This window comes from Ovis aries, chromosome 22 (assembly GCF_016772045.2).
Source record: "Ovis aries strain OAR_USU_Benz2616 breed Rambouillet chromosome 22, ARS-UI_Ramb_v3.0, whole genome shotgun sequence".
In the NCBI taxonomy this organism is placed as follows: domain Eukaryota; kingdom Metazoa; phylum Chordata; class Mammalia; order Artiodactyla; family Bovidae; genus Ovis; species Ovis aries.
This window is the reverse complement of record NC_056075.1, coordinates 23,374,574-23,390,918: the sequence shown is the minus strand read 5'-3', so window position 1 is coordinate 23,390,918 and position 16,345 is coordinate 23,374,574. Positions and strand designations below refer to the sequence as shown.

Sequence of the window (16,345 nt, the reverse complement as noted above, 5' to 3'; positions counted from 1 at the left end):
GGCTGGACAGTAAATATTTCAGGCTCGCAGGCCATGTACGCTCTGTTGCAACTACAACTCTGCTGTTGAGCAAAAAGGAGCCATGTGAAAATGAATTAACAGGGCTGTGCTGCAGTAAAACGTTATTCCGGATAGGGAATTTTAATTCTGTATCATTTTTACGAGTCACAAAATAATATTCTTTTGACTTTTTGACAACTGAAAAAATGTTAAAAAAAATTTTTTTTAGCTTGTAAGCTGTAGTTTGCCAATCCTTGATCTTGAAGGTGTCAAATGCAAAGCTTCTGAGTATTTTTCTGGACAAAGTAATGATCAAGAAAAAACTAGGTTAGAGACAATTTGCTTGCTTTTCCTAATTGCTTTCCTAATTCCCCTCAAGAATCATGAGTCTTTACATTACCATTTCATGCCTAAGGCAAAACAGTGATGACTAATCAGGCTTGTCCTGGGGAGAAGGCAATCACAACCTGGAATTTTCCTCTGTCCCAAATTCTCTTTAAAGTCAGGCATCAAAAATCAAGGCAAGCATTCTGAATCATTTTCTAATGTCAAAGGTCATCATCATCCCTGAACTGAATCAAGACTATCCTTGAAACACAAGTTCAGTATCTCATCTCAGGAAGCCATGTATGAAATCAGTCTCAATCAAGGTTTAAAAGAAGTGAGCTGAAGTGTAAACATAAAAGCGCATAAATGTCTAGATTATCTTTCCTACACTGAGGATTACCCCTGGGAAACACATAAATATGCAGAGACACACTTGGTATTAAACAGTCTCTGTGAGGAAGGATGAAAAGAATGTAAACACACAATTAACAATATTCTCTATTATGAAAGCTCTGATTATTCTCCAAGAGTCAAAAGGATAAAACACATAGGGATTGGGGTTGTTTAAAGAACACTATACAGATGCGAGGAAAAAAATAAGATCCATTTGGGAAGCAGGTCAAGAGCTAAATATTAATTTTTTTTTTTTTAAGGGTAGATGGAAGACTTTAGTTTTAAAATGAGGGACATTCCTTTTCTAGTAGGCCTGAATAAAATGACTGCTTTGAGCAAGGCTGGCTTTGTCCTTGGTGCTCCAGGCCACCTGAACAGTCCCTTTTCCCCTCCAATTCAAGCTTGAAAAGCCCAACAGGACACAGAGAGCCCAAATTCTCCTTCTCTATACCACCTTTGACAACCCCTAACATCTCAGGCCTTGGGCCATCTTTGGCATTAAGAAACTCTTAAAAGAGTATTACTTTGCCAAGAGTGAGGCTAAGGAAATCCAACAGCTGTGGATTTAATAGGAGAGAATGCAGGTTCAACGCCCAGCCCAGGATCAAGCCTGTGTGTGTGCTAAGTCACTTCAGTCATGTTTGACTGTGTGTGACCCTAAGGACTGCAGTGCACCAGTCCATGGGATTCTCCAGGCAAGAGAATCCTGGAGTGGGTTGCCATGCCCTCCTCCAGGGGATCTTCCCAATCCAGGGATCGAACCTGCATCTCTTAAACATCTCCTACACTGGCAGGCGGGTTCTTTACCACTAGCGCCACCTAGGAAGCCCCAGGATCAAGCCTACTCCTGGGCAAATAGGTGTGGATACCCACCTTCCCTGATCCAAGCCCACCTCCCAAAAGGCAGAGAAACAGAACGAGAAAGACACGCTTTTATTGTGTACCCTAACCTGTCCTGCTTTTGCTATATACTCCGCGGTGACAACACTAACCCAGCAAAACTACGTCTGCAAACTTCATCTCTATCCTGACCCATGGGTACTGGAACAAGGAAATTTCAACAGTTGCTATCCACAAACCCTTCTCAGTTTTTAAGCATTTGAATTATGACTTTAAGTAGAGACAGAAACTTAACTGAAACAATTTGCCTAACTGTGTAAAATGAAAGTCAAGAATGGAGCTCTCTGTTTAGGGCAAGTAATGCCCAGCTCAGAAGCAGTTGGCTTTAAAAAAAAAAAAAAAAAGGCCAGTTGATATTACAGGACCTGCCTCTTCTTCCTCTGTGGTGGAAGGACTGGTGTATACTTGTAGGTGGTACCCTGCCTACACACACTGTGTGTTATTAGAAACAGACAACAGCTGAAGAGATGTCAGATGACTCACAAACAACATGGCAAATAAAAGCAAAGGTTTGGGAAAATTATACTCAGGTGACGGTACTCACTGTATAAATCTGTTTCATCTAGAATCTCAGATTTGATGATTTCTTCAATCACATCCTCTAATGTGACAATTCCCAGAACTTCATAAAATGGATCCCCCTCTCCCTCATTGTTTACTCGCTGCACAATAGCCAGGTGAGATTTACCTTTAAAGAAAAGAAAGCAAAGAGGTAATTTTCAGAGGTGATTTTCTGAATTTCCTGAATGTAGTCTTATAAAGGATTATGTTAAAAAACAGCAACAGACACAGATACCAGATTATCAAAGTCTACCTTTCAGCATTTAAAAATGGTTTGGAAATGTTTGTCCACAAACAAATGGAAAAGCTTCATGGGCCATCAAAAGTAAGACCAGTTAAGCCAAAACAGCATCATCATCTACACACCGGGTACCACCATGGTGCCATCTGCTTCTTAATGGAGTTGGTCTCTGGTTATGTCAGCTGTTCCTTTGTGACCATTTAGCAACTGCTGCTTTACCTGAGGACAGCAGTTCTCAAAGTGTGGTGCCCAGGACCCTTTTAGGAAAGTCAGAAAGGCCAAATCCTTTTCATTTAGATTACTAAAATGTTCCTGGAGTTTTCCACTGTGCTGGTATTTGCACCACTGGTATAAAAGTGCCTCAGCACAAGTCAAGGCAGCGGTAGTAGTGGGTCACTACTAGTGGTCACTGTCTTCTCTAACATACACACACACACACACACAGTAAAAGGGGAAAAATCTGTTCAAGTATCCTTTAAATTAGAAGTCTGGGATTAAAACATACACATGACTATATATAAAATCTATAGCCACCAAGGACCTACTGTATAGCACAGGGAACTATACTTAATATCTTGTGAGAACCTACAATGGAAGAGAATTTTTAAAAGTATATAAAACTGAATCACTTTGCTATACAGCTGAAATTAACAGAACACTGTAAATCAACTGTATTTCAATTGAAAATTGTAAAATAATTCTTTTCCAGAGGGAAAAAAAATATCCTTGATGATACAGTAGAAGTAATCAGCTTCATTAAATCTTGATTCCTGGGACCTGTCTTTCAATACTGTACATGACAAACTAGGAACCATAAAACATTTCTGTTGCATTCTGAAGTATGACAGCTGTTTTGAGGAAAAAGACTCATGCAAATTGAGTTGCAAGTTGAATCAATTTTTTCACCAAACATTTTAAAGAATAACTACCAAGCTATGGTTATTTAGACTTGGATATTTGGCAGACATTTTCTTGAAAATGAACACGATGAGCCTATTACATTCAGGAAAACAAGAGCAGTGTTCACTGCCAAACATAACATCTGAGCTTTCAAGGGAAAATTAGGATTTCGGGAAACTTGTATCTACCACCATGAAACCTGAGAGCTTCTCAGTGAAGACTTACCTGATGGAGACAGGTGGCGCTATTAACAAATGTGATTTGTAAAGTACTGAACAATAAATTGTGTCAACAGTTCAAAGATCTGCCTAACTCTGTGAACCAGTATTCTCCAAATGACCATGGCCATGATGTGACCAAATCATGCATGGGTAAACGATTTATTCAGGATGCAATGCACGACAACGGATTTTAAAAAGACTTTTTATTTTGCAGTAATTTTAGATTTACAGGAAAGTGGCAAAGACAGAGTTCTTGTATACCCTTTACTCAATTTCCCCCTCCCATTATTAACACCTTGCTTTACCATTTGACACTGATACGGTAACAGTAAGTACATTCTAGATTTTATTCGGATTTCACCAGTTTTTCCATTAATGTCCTCTTTCTGTTCAAGTATCCAGTCTTGAGGACCACACTGCACTTAGCTGTTGTGTCGTCCCAGATTCCTCTGGTCTGTGACGGTTTCCCAGTCTGCCCTTGTTTTTCATGAGCTTGACAAGCAAGTAGTTCTGGTCAGGTACTCTGTAGAATATCTTCTGATTTGGACATATTTTTCTGATGTTTTTCTCACGATTAGACTGGGATGATGAGTTTTTTCGTTACAGGACATCGGGGCTCACATCATCACAGGCGACGTTCGCGGTCACTATGTGGCCAAGGTAACGTTTCCCAGGTGTCTTCACTGCAAAAGTTACCAATTTTTTCCTTGTCTTCATTCTACTCTTTGGAAGCAAGTCATTTGGTCTAGCCCACCCCCAGGGAGGGTGAGTGGTAGGAATTAAGCCCTACTTCTTGGATTCAGGGAATAGCTATACACATTACTCAGAATTCTTTTGTAAGGAAGATTTCGGACCAAAAGATTTTAATGGAACAGGGCACCACAAGTCCACTGGCATAGTTTCAGATGATACATTGCAACTAACCTTAAAGAAACTATCACTTGGGGAGTTTGGGGTTATTATCAAAGAACATCCAAATATTCATAAAGGTTATTAAAATACCCCTCCCTTTTCAAATACATATCTGTGTGAGGACAGAGTTTCTTCACATACCTCAATAAAACAGTGTATAGCACAGACTGAATACAGAAGAGAATCTAGCTGCCCTCCATTTAGCTTGATAATAAGCAATACACAGAAAGGCAACCACTACTCTCTTTACTATTCAAGTTTTGGAAAAAGTTATCTTTAATAAAAATGCTATGTTAACATGTAATGGATTCATGGTTGTCCCTTAAAAAAAAGTAAATGTTTAAAATTCCTCAGGTTTAATTTCAAATATAGTAAACATCAAAAAGATATCCTATAAGAACACATGCTGCGAAACTGACCACTTCTGGATATGAACTCTAGTGTCACCACTTTAGCTACCACCAGCTGTGTGATCAGGACCAAGGCCTACGTAACTTTTCGGAGCCTCAGTCTCCTCTTCTCTAAACCCAGGCTCATGATAACTGCTGCCATGCAGGATTATCATTAGTATTAGGGATAATGCACCTAGCAAAGGCAGGGACTAGGATCAACTGGGCAATCAATAAATGGTAGCTTATATTAATTTTATCAATATTCTTCCTCAATTCTAAGGCACTATCAATTATTACCAGCTTAGTCAGAAAGAAAAAGTCTACTACATTAAATGTGCACTGTGATAGAAACAAAAATTACCATATGTAAAATAGATAGCCAGTGGAAATTTGCTTTATGACACAGAGAACTCAAATCAGGTGCTCTGTGACAATCTAGAGGGGTGGGAGGTGGGAGGGAGGTTAAGAGAGAGGGGACATATGTATATCTATGGCTGACTCATGGTGAGGTATGGCAGAAACCAACACAATATTGTAAAGCAATTATCCTCCAATTAAAAATTTAAAAATGAAAAAAGGATGCATTTCAATTTCAAAAAGATCTTTTAAAAATATTAAATTTATCTCATACACCAATAATTGGTTTTCCTAACACAAGGCATGAGGGCAGCTGAGATGTATCCTTAAGCTAAGCCAAGGAGACATCATATCTGGAAACTTCATGATCATTTTAACATTATATTATTTTCTTTAATTGGAACATAATTGTTTTACAATGTAAATTTCTGCTGCAGGACAACATGAATCAGCTATATATATTCATGTATCTTTCCCCTTTTGAGCCTCCCCCTACCCAACATATTATATTTTTAAATGACAGGGTGAGGTTTTTTTGGAGGCAGTGGGAGTGAGGGCGCATCATTTAAATAAACTTTACTTCAAACTGGGTGAGTTTGCTCAGATACAACCAGTCAAACTAAAAATATCCTGAAGGCCAGTTCTGATGAAGTTCCCAGCACTTACTCAGAGGCGGGCTTTGGGTCTGTGGGTTCATCTGCCCTTTCTGCTCTGCCTCAGACCCCTTTGCAGGCAACGTTGTCTGGAGACTGAGAAGTTAAGATTGTTAGACAATTAGGCATCCTAACAATCTGCATCCTTAGTGCGCTCACACTCAAAGAATGAAAATATTTTGAGCAAATGAGACTACAAGGGAAACTTATCAGCAACAGATACATAAACACCGCATCAGGTCAAGTCACTTCTAGTCTAGTCAGTTTGGTCAGGTCAGTTTCTCCCATCTGCTTTCCCAAGGACCCAAACATAAGCAGTTAAAAATTCTTGGTGAATGCTGTCTGTCGAAAGTTAAATTCTTTTGCTATTCCCAGCTTGTGATCATTTAAAAGGAATTTTCCAAAGCAAGGTCTAATATTAGACTCAAAATGAAGTTTCCATTCCACTGAGGCGCTATTCTCACCAAAGTAACTACCGCATAATCAGATTGTCTTGGAGCAATTCGTTTAAATGCAGATGGACATACTTGAAATACCAGCTCGATAGCACCAACAGATCTGACTGGAAAAGGCCTTACTCTAGAAACTATTCATGTAAGCTAGGCTTCTTGAATGGAAAATTAAGTTTTCTTCCTACCTCAGTGTTCCCTTTCACACCCCCACCTCCAATGTTGAAACTTCTTCATCTGCCCCAGAGTCACATATTTTTAGCTTTGGAATTCCTGGTGAGAAGTCTTGTTTTCTAACCTTCTTCCCAGTAAGCAGTACAAAAAAAAAAAAAAAAGATATCCCTCTTCTCTAATCATGCTTTTGGAAGACAGCAATAAGGTACCTCTTCCCCTACTTAACCATTCACTGCAGGGAATTCAGCCTTTGGCCTCATCAATGGAACCAAAGGGAAAATATAAACTTATCAAAACAGAAATTTAAAGAACTGAGCTCAAATAACACCATTCTTAACCGGAGCATTGGAGGGATTAAGCCAGGATTGAAAGCAGCAAAGCAATTTTGGGGAAACTAACAAAAGATATTTATAAACCAAAAACTGGAAAAGATTATGAACTGATGGATTCTTAACTTCCAAAGAGAAGAATAAAAACATAGCAATCAGCACAAATATGCGATTACAGGCATGAAATAGCACTAAAGCTTTTTAATATAGCTAGATTATATAGAATGAAGCAGACATTGCTGGCACAATTAGGGCTTAGAGACAGCCCTTTGTGGCTAGATATACGGGGTCTTGCAGTATTCATGTCATTTCAAACTGTCCTGAAACTTATACCTACAGCCTCTCTCCATCTAGTCTGGTCCTAGATGACTAACGAAATACTTAAGTCAGACCTAAGAGCATCTATGTAGGCCTCTCCTCAGAGTATAGGGCTCCATAAACATTTCCAGTCAAATTCAGAATTAAGTTGACTATGAAATAATCACCTAGATTTTAACTGCTATGTGTTCAAAACAGGGCACTTGCACAGATGAAATTATAATAACATGTCTTCACTGTGAGGTAGGCTAAGTAAAATCATCTATATGCAATAAAACTAGGATCAAATTTCTGCCTCCGCCTGCTCCCACTGCTCCCCAAATCAAAGTACTGCGTCATCTCTCTGGAGAATTGGCTCAGAACTGTTGCCGGTTGCCACGCTCGAATCTTTTAACCTTACCACAATGCTAGGCTCAGATTCTGAATGACAGATACCATTTGTATTTTGATAGGGATAATTAACTAGGTAATGATTAGGCTGACAAAGGGTACCTTAACCGCCTAATGAAAATATGGACTCATTTGCTCTCATGCAAGTTTGATGTCAATCAAGTGAAATGGAACAGCAGGCAGAGTAACTGAAACACCTAAGGCAGAAAGCCAAGTGAGCAGATGAAGTAGAATGGAATCAGGAAAAACTTGACACAGCTGAGCTAATAACAAGCGACAAGCAGTAGTCCAAACGACCGAGCAATGTGAGTGCAAAGCAGACAGGGTCTTAAAATGCCACTTGAACAGCAGGAAGAAAACAAACAGAAGATTCAACAATGAGAAACTGAAGCCAAACATTTTACGTCTGCCATGGCTGCTGTGCCCCACAACTGTAGGCATGCAAGACCTAACACTTCCCATGAGGTTGTGCAGCGTCATGCGTGCGTGTAAGTTGCTTCAGTCGTGTCCAACTCTGCGACCCCGTGGACCGTAGTCCACCAGGCTCCTCTGTCCATGGGATTCTCCCCGCAAGAACACTGGAGTGGGCTGCCACGCCTGCCTCCATAGGATCTTCCTGACCCAGGGATCGAAACCCCATCTTCTGTGTCTCTTACACCACAGATGGATTCCTTACCACTCAGCCACCAGGGAAGCCCATGCAGTGTTGTAGCCCCTCACTAAACAAGGGCATTAGGGCAAGGGAGGCATTTGATATGCCTCTGTTTTTAAACATCTCCCAGTTTACCTGACATAAGAATTATAATAATTATAATAATTCAACAAGCAGGAATCAATAAAGTTCCTAAAAATGAAACTAGTGATAACATAAAGAAATGCTCTATAAGTTAGAATTGAGGTCCCCCATCACTAAAACAAAACAAGATGGAGGATAGAGTTGAAGGCCATACTTAAGATCTCCCAAGGAAACCAGTTTGCATATAGGCCATCAAGGAAGTCAATACACTTAAGCAGCATTAGAGTTAGATTTAGTCTGATGTACAAAAATTGAACACACTGACCAGTGATCTAATGTTTTTGAACATAATGTATAATCCATAAGGTACAATGCTATGTAAGTGTCAATGAACTATAGTCACAAACTCATTCATTCACTCAGTAAATATGTACTGATGTCTACTATATATGCCAGGCTTATACCTCAGGGCACAAAACAAAGCTCTGGCTTTCAAGGAACATTCTAGCAGGGGAGACAAACACTCAGGGAAACAGTATAAATGTGTGTCAGACTGTATAAAATGTGTTGTGCAGAACAAAAAAAGCAGAGGCCAAATTATTTAGCTTAGGCTGGCCAGGGAAGGGCCTCCCTAGTAAGGGGACAGTTGAACAATGCTGGAGGGCGTTAAGGAGCCAAATGAAGTAAGTAAGGGGTTGGGGAAGATGTTTCAGGTGGAGGGAACGATGGAGCCCTGGAGAGGAGAGGCCTGGTATGCTCGAGGGAAAGTGTGGCTGGAGCAGAGTAAGCAGGAGAGAAAGCAGCAAAGATGAGATGGGGGTTAGTAGGGGTTGGCCAGGGTAGCTGGGGATGGGGGGTAGTGCAGATCACATCTCCATCACTAAGACGTTAGCTTTTACTGAAGTGTGTGTGTGCGTATATGTGTGTGTGTGTGTGTGTGTGTGTGTGTGTGTGTGTGCGCATGCTTTGTGTGCGGTTGCTCAGTCCTATCTGACTCTGCGACTCCATGGACTGTAGCCCACCAGGCTCTTCTGTCAATGGATTTTCCAGGCAAGAATACTGGAGTGGGTTGCCATTTCCTACTGCCGGGCATCTTTCTGACCCAGGGATCGTGTGTATAAAATAGATAACTAATGAGAACCTACTGTATAACACAGGGCACTTCACTCAGTGCTCTGTGGTGACCTAAATGGGAAGAAGTCCAAAAAGTAGTTGGAATCAAGATTGCTGAGAGAAATATCAATAATCTCAGATATGCAGATGATACCACCCTTATGGCAGAAAGTGAAGAAGAACTAAAGAGCCTCTTGATGAAAACGAAAGAGGAGAGTGAAAAAGCTGGCCTAAAACTCGACATCCAAAAAGCTAAGATCACAGGATCTGGGCCCATCACTTCATGGCAAATAGATGGGGTAACAATGGAAACAGTGTTTATTTTCAGACAGACTTTATTTTCTTGGGCTCCAAAATCACTGCCGCCATGAAATTAACAGACACTTGCTCCTTGGAAGAAAAGTTATGACCAACCTAAACAGCATATTAAAAAGCAGAGACATTTCTTTGTCAACAAAGGTCCATATAGTCAAAGCTATGGTTTTTCCAGTAGTCATGTATGGATGTGAGAGTTGGACCCGAAAGAAAGCTGAGCGCCGAAGAATTGACGCTTCTGAACTGTGGTGTTGGAGAAAATTCTTGAGAGTCCCTTGGGCTGCAAGGAGATCCAACCAGTCAATCCTAAAGGAAATCAGTCCTGAATATTCATTGGAAGGGCAGATGCTGAAGCTGAAGCTCCAATACTCTGGCCACTTGATGAGAAGAACTGACTCATTGGAAGAGACTCTGATGCTGGGAAAGACTGAAGGCAAGAGGAGGAGGAGACAGAAGACGAGATGGTTGGATGACCTCACTGACTCAACGGACATGAGTTTGAGCAAGTTCTGGGAGTTGGTGATGGACAGGGAAGCCTGGCATGCTGCAGTCCATGGGGTTGAAAAGAATCGGATGGGACTGAGCAACTGAACTGATATGTGTATGTATAGCTGATTGACTTTGCTGTAGAGCAGAAACTAACACATTGCAAAGCAACTATACTCCGATCAAAATTTTAAAAAAACAACAAAAGTTATTTCAGTGATCTCAGTGACAAGGAAGGTGGCCTGGGCCAGATGGCAACAATGGAGGGGGTGGGAAGTACTTAGAATCTGGGTGTTTATTTTAGATTAGAGCCAACAGGTTTTGCTGATCGACTGAATGTAGGCAGGAGAGGCGGCGACAAGCCAGGGCTGACTCTAGGATTTGGGGGCCTGAGCAGTGGGAAGGATAGAGTTGCCATTTATAGAGGAGGACTGTGGAAGGTACACACCTGGAAAGAAGAAATCAGTTCAGTGTTAGACACGTTAAGTTCAAGATGCCTATTAGACTTCCCAGTGGAAATATCAAACAGGCAGTTACATACCTAAGTGCAGAATTCAACAGAGTGTGAGCCGTGTGGATTACAGATGAAGAGTGAGAACTCCCAGAGAAGAAAGGCTAGTGAAGCCAGACACCAGTGGAGATCACCAAGAGAGGGGGTGTGTGCAGCCTGAGCCCAGGGCAGGCCAGCGTCTCTAGGGCAGGAAGTGGAGATACAGTCGAAAAGGAGACTGAGAAGGAGGGGCTGGTGGCGTGAGCAGAGAAGAGAGACATTGGTGTTTGGAAGCCAAATTTTTTTAAAAACTACTTGAAGCTGAAAAGTGGCCAACATATCAAAAGATCATGAAAGGTGACTTTGGGAACAAAAGATGTTCAAGACAAGAAAGGTCATATATGAAGAATCCAAGGATCACCATCTCAGTGTTCGATCCATGCGATTCCCACAACATCGTTCCTTCTTCTAACAAGGACAAACACACTGGCCTGCTTCTGCCAGGGCGCCTTCACCTGAGAGCAAAGACCTGTGTCTTTAGGCAGAGTCTTTGTCCTTCCTTAGTAACACCTCCCTATTCTAAGTGCCACCTCTGGAAATAGTGCCATTGGAGCTCCAATCACCCAGCCTTAAAACTCTGAGTCACCTTTGCCTCTTTTCTCCAGATCTTTTTTCCTTTCCTTTTGAATGAAGAGTAAATGAATGAATATAAACCTACTTACAATAACATGTAGGGGCACTGAGTGCAGCAGTGCCTGCATGGGACCTTTCCAAGGAGGTTGCCATTATCTTCATTATCTCCACCAAGGCCTCAGGTCAAACAGCAGGGAGGGAACACAGCCCCACCCATCAAGAGAAAATTGGATTACAGATTTGCTGAGCATGGCCCTGTCCATCAGAACAAGACCAGTTTCCTTCTCAGTCAGTCTCTCCGATCAGGAAGCTTCTATAAGCCTCTTATCCCTCTCCATCAGCGGGCAGACAGACTGAAAACCACAATCACAGAAAACTAACCAATCTGATCACATGGACCACAGCCTTATCTAAATGAAACTTAATGAAACTATGAGCAATGCCGTGTAGGGCCACCCAAGACGGACGGGTCATGGTGGAGAGTTCTGACAAAACGTGGTCCACTGGAGAAGGGAATGGCGAACCACTTCAGTATTCTTGCCTTGAGAACCCCATGAACAGTATGAAAAGATAGGACACTGAAAGATGAACTCCCCAATATACTACTGGAGATCAATGGAAAAATAACTCCAGAAAAAATGGAGAGACGGAGCCAAAGCAAAAACAACACCCAGTTGTGGATGTGACTGGTGATGGAAGTAAAGTCCAATGCTGTATAGAGCAATACTGCATAGGAACATGGAGTGTTAGGTCCATGAATCAAGGAAAATTGCAAGTGGTCAAATAAGAGATGGGAAGAGTGAACATCGACATTTTAGGAATCAGTGAACTAAAACGGACTGGAATGGGTGAATTTAACTCAGATGACCATTATATCTACTACTGTGGGCAAGAATCCCTTAGAAGAAATGGAGTAGCCATCATAGTCAACAAGAATCCAAACTGCAGTCCTTGAGTGCAATCGCAAAAACGACAGAATAATCTCTGTTTGTTTCTAAGGCAAACCATTCAATATCACGGCAATCCAAGTCTATGCCCTGACGAGTAATGCTGAAGAAGCTGAAGTTGAATGGCTCTGTGAAGACCTACAAGACCTTCTAGAACTAACACCCAAAAAGATGTCCTTTTCATTATAGTGGACTGGAATGCAAAAATAGGAAGTCAAGAGATACCTGGAGTAGCAGGCAAATTTGACCTTGGAGTACAAAATGAAGCAGGGCAAAGGCTAACAGTTTTGCCAAGAGAATGCACTGGTCATAGCAAACACCCTCTTCCAACAACACAAGAGAAGACTCTACACATGGACATCATCAGATGTTCAACACTGAAATTAGATCGATTATATTCTTTGCAGCCAAAGATGGAAAAGCTTTACACAGTCAGCAAAAACAAGAACGGGAGCTGACTGTGGCTCAGATCATGAACTCCTTATTGCCAAATTCAGACTTAAATTGAAGAAAGTACGGAAAATCACTAGACCATTCAGGTATGACCTACATTAAATCCCTTACGATTATACAGTGGAAGTGAGAAATAGATTCAAGGAATTAGATCTGATAGACAGAGTGCCTGAAGAACTACGGACAGAGGTTCATGACACTGTACAGGAGACAGTGATCAAGATCATCTCCAAGAAAAAGAAATGCAAAAAGGCAAAATGGTTGTCTGAGGAGGCCTTACAAATAGCTGTGAAAAGAAGAGAAGCGAAAGGCAAAAGAGAAAAAGAAAGATATACCCATTTGAATGCAGAGTTCCAAAGAATAGCAAGGAGAGATAACAAAGCCTTCCTCAGTGATCAATGCAAAGAAATAAAGGAAAACAATAGAATGGAAAAGACTAGAGATCTCTTCAGGAAAATCAGAGATACCAAGGGAACATTTCATGCAAAGATGGGCTCGATAAAGGACAGAAATGGTACGGACTTAACAAAAGCAGAAGATACAAAGAAGAGGTGGAAAGAATACACAGAAGAACTGTACAAAAGAGATCTTCATGACCCAGATAATCACAATTGTGTGATCACTCACCTAGAGCCAGACATCCTGGAATGTGAAGTCAAGTGGGCCTTAGGAAACATCACCACGAACAAAGCTAGTGGAGGTGATGGAATTCCAGTGGAACTATTTCAAATCCTAAAAGATGATGCTGCGAAAGTGCTGCAGTCATATGCCCGCAAATTTGGAAAACTCAGCAGTGGCCACAGGACTGGAAAAGGTCAGTTTTCATTCCAATCCCAAAGAAACGCAATGCCAAAGAATGCTCAAACTGCTGCACAATTGCACTCATCTCACGTGCTAGTAAAGTACTGCTCAATATTCTCCAAGCCAGGCTTCAGCAATTCATGAACCATGAACTTCCAGATGTTCAAGCTGGTTTTAGAAAAGGTAGAGGAATCAGAGATCAAATTGCCAACATCTGTTGGGTCACTGAAAAAGCAAGAGAGTTCCAGAAAAACATCTACTTCTGCTTTATTGACTATCCAAAGCCTTTGACTGTGTGGGTCACAATAAACTATGGAAAATTCTGAAAGAGATGGGAATACCAGACCACCTGACCTGCCTCCTGAGAAAACTGTATGCAGGTCAAGAAGCAACAGTTAGAAATGGACATGGAACCAACCTAGATAGCATATTCAAAAACAGAGACATTACTTTGCCAACAAAGGTCCGTCTAGTCAAGGCTATGGATTTTCCAGTAGTCATGTATGGATGTGCGAGTTGGACTATGAAGAAAGCTGAGCGCCGAAGAATTGATGCTTTTGAACTGTGGTGCTGGAGAAGACTCTTGAGAGTCCCTTGGACTGCAAGAAGATCCAACCAGTCAATCCTAAAGGAAATCAGTCCTGAATATTCATTGAAAGGACTGATGCTGAAGCTGAAGCTCCAATACTCTGGCCACTTGATGAGAAGAACTGACTCATTGGAAAAGACTCTGATGCTGGGAAAGACTGAAGGTGGGAGGAGGGGACGACAGAGGATGAGATGGTTGAATGGCATCACTGACTCAATGGACATGAACTTGAGTACACTCCAGGAGTTGGTGATGGACAGGGAGGCCTGGTGTGCTGCAGTCCGTGGGGTCACAAAGAGTCGGACACAACTGAATGACTGAACTGAACAATAAAATGTATAAGACGCACAGTTCAATGAGCAGTTACAGAACTACCACCCATGAGGGATGAAAGGGTTCAGGAGGCGGGAGCAGGAATGGGGAACAGGAGGTGACAGGAGAAGTCGCTAAGGAAGGTGAGCAGACCTAGGCAGGTTCCAAGGAGGAACATAGCCTACTTGTGGCCTCTTCACCAGGATCTCCTTCCCAGAACCCCTTCTCTTTGTTAATGGCAGGTCTCCCCAGAATAGATGTCCTGGTGGTCCAGGAACATATTATTTCCTGGTGACTGAGTGCCAATACAATCTCAGAACAAGGCAAGCAATGCTCCTGCTACAGTTAGCCTATGCGGAATACTGTGTTCAGGTCTGGGTCTCTGTATTTTATGAGGCAAACTGAGCAGAGAACTACCAAGATCTTGTAAGATGTATAAACTATGGCACATGAGGAGGAAATGGAGGCTAGAGACATTGAGCCAGAAGAGAAACCTGGGCCGGGGTGGGCAGGACAGAGGCCTTCAAATCCCTGAAATGGAAAGCGAGCCTTTGGTCCTGTGCCTCCTCGCCTGACCACCTCCTCAACCAACTCACACCTCACTCACCTCAAGGCTGTCTCCCCTTCTGAGATCATCAACAATGCCTAGATGACAGGGACCCCTGTGTTCCTCATCTTTGTATCACTCTTCATCCGCAGGTCCCACCAAGTCTAGCGTAATACCTAACAACCACCCCGCCCACCCCCCGCAAGACACAAAGGTAATCCTTACTAAACCACAACATAACCCTATCATTCTACAACTCAAAAGTGCTCACTTCCCTTCAATGACTGAATTTAAAAGAAAATGTCTTCGAGTAGGGTTCAAAGGCCGTCAAGAACCTGGTCCTAACTGCCCTGTTTTTCCCTCTTTTGGTCTCCAACATACTCCTCTTAGGGCTTCCCTGGGGGCTCAGATGGTAAGGAATCCACCTGCAGTGTGGGAGACCTGGATGCGATCCCTGGGGTGGGAAGGTCCCCTGGGGGAGGGCATGGCAACCCACTCTAGTGTTCTTGCCTGGAGAATCCCGTGAACAGAAGAGCCTGGTGGGCTACAGTCCATGGGGTTGCAGAGTCAGACACGACTGAGCGACTAAGCACACGTACTCTTATGTTCTTCTGGCCCAGCCAATCAAAAGACTTGATTTTCTCCAACCGTAACCTCCATGGTTTCATTCATCCCCACAGAACACGGAGGAAGGAACCTCTCCTCAGGGGAAGGGAACAAAGATCACAGTGGCCCAAGCCCTGCACGCGCAACCCCCAGGGCTGCCCCTTCCTCGGCCAGACTGTCGTATCACATCCACACCTAGCTCCTGCCAAAGCCACACCTGGACTCCGGGAACGCCTGTGTCTCTACACCCAGACTACATTTTTTTTTTTAACTTTTTATTTTATATTGGAGTATAGCCAATTAACAATGCTATGGTAGTTTCAGGTGCAGAGCAAAGCAACTCAGCCAAACATATACATGTATCCATTCTCCCCCAAATTCCCCTCCCGTCCAGGCTGCCACACTCATATGACTCTTAACAGTAGATACGTCCTTATCCTACCCCTCTCCCTCTCAACAAGTGCAAAATCAAAAGAAAAAGAAACCCTGGATTACAAGCTATATTATACAAAACAGCTAATTTCTCACAGGTTTTCATAACAGACACACGGATGAATTCTTACACGTCTTGCAGATCTTCTACTGACTTATACGGTGACAGATCTATTATTATAACATGAGTAAAATGGTAAGATTTGTTTAAGGAGAAAGAAGCAACACAATTTCACTTAGAGAGCTACTACCGTGCTATTTCTGTCCTCTTTAAAGACAAAATGAAGGAAAAAAAAACACCCCAAAATTTCATTTCTTTTTAAAGTCTTACTTTACCTTACCATCCCCACCAGAGCTAAGTGCATTTT

The 16,345-nt window shown here is 42.1% G+C and overlaps 1 protein-coding gene across 2 annotated transcripts in view; it reads right to left on the bottom strand.

The window, feature by feature from the left end:
- The window catches only part of CNNM2 (cyclin and CBS domain divalent metal cation transport mediator 2), a 174,001-nt gene that overhangs the window by 32,787 nt on the left and 124,869 nt on the right, over window positions 1–16,345 (bottom strand). For both annotated transcript variants that reach the window (XM_004020152.5, XM_027960515.2), the window contains exon 2: window positions 2,165–2,308. In XM_004020152.5, coding sequence (XP_004020201.4) covers window positions 2,165–2,308 — 144 coding nt within the window. The remainder of the gene's footprint in view (window positions 1–2,164; window positions 2,309–16,345) is intronic.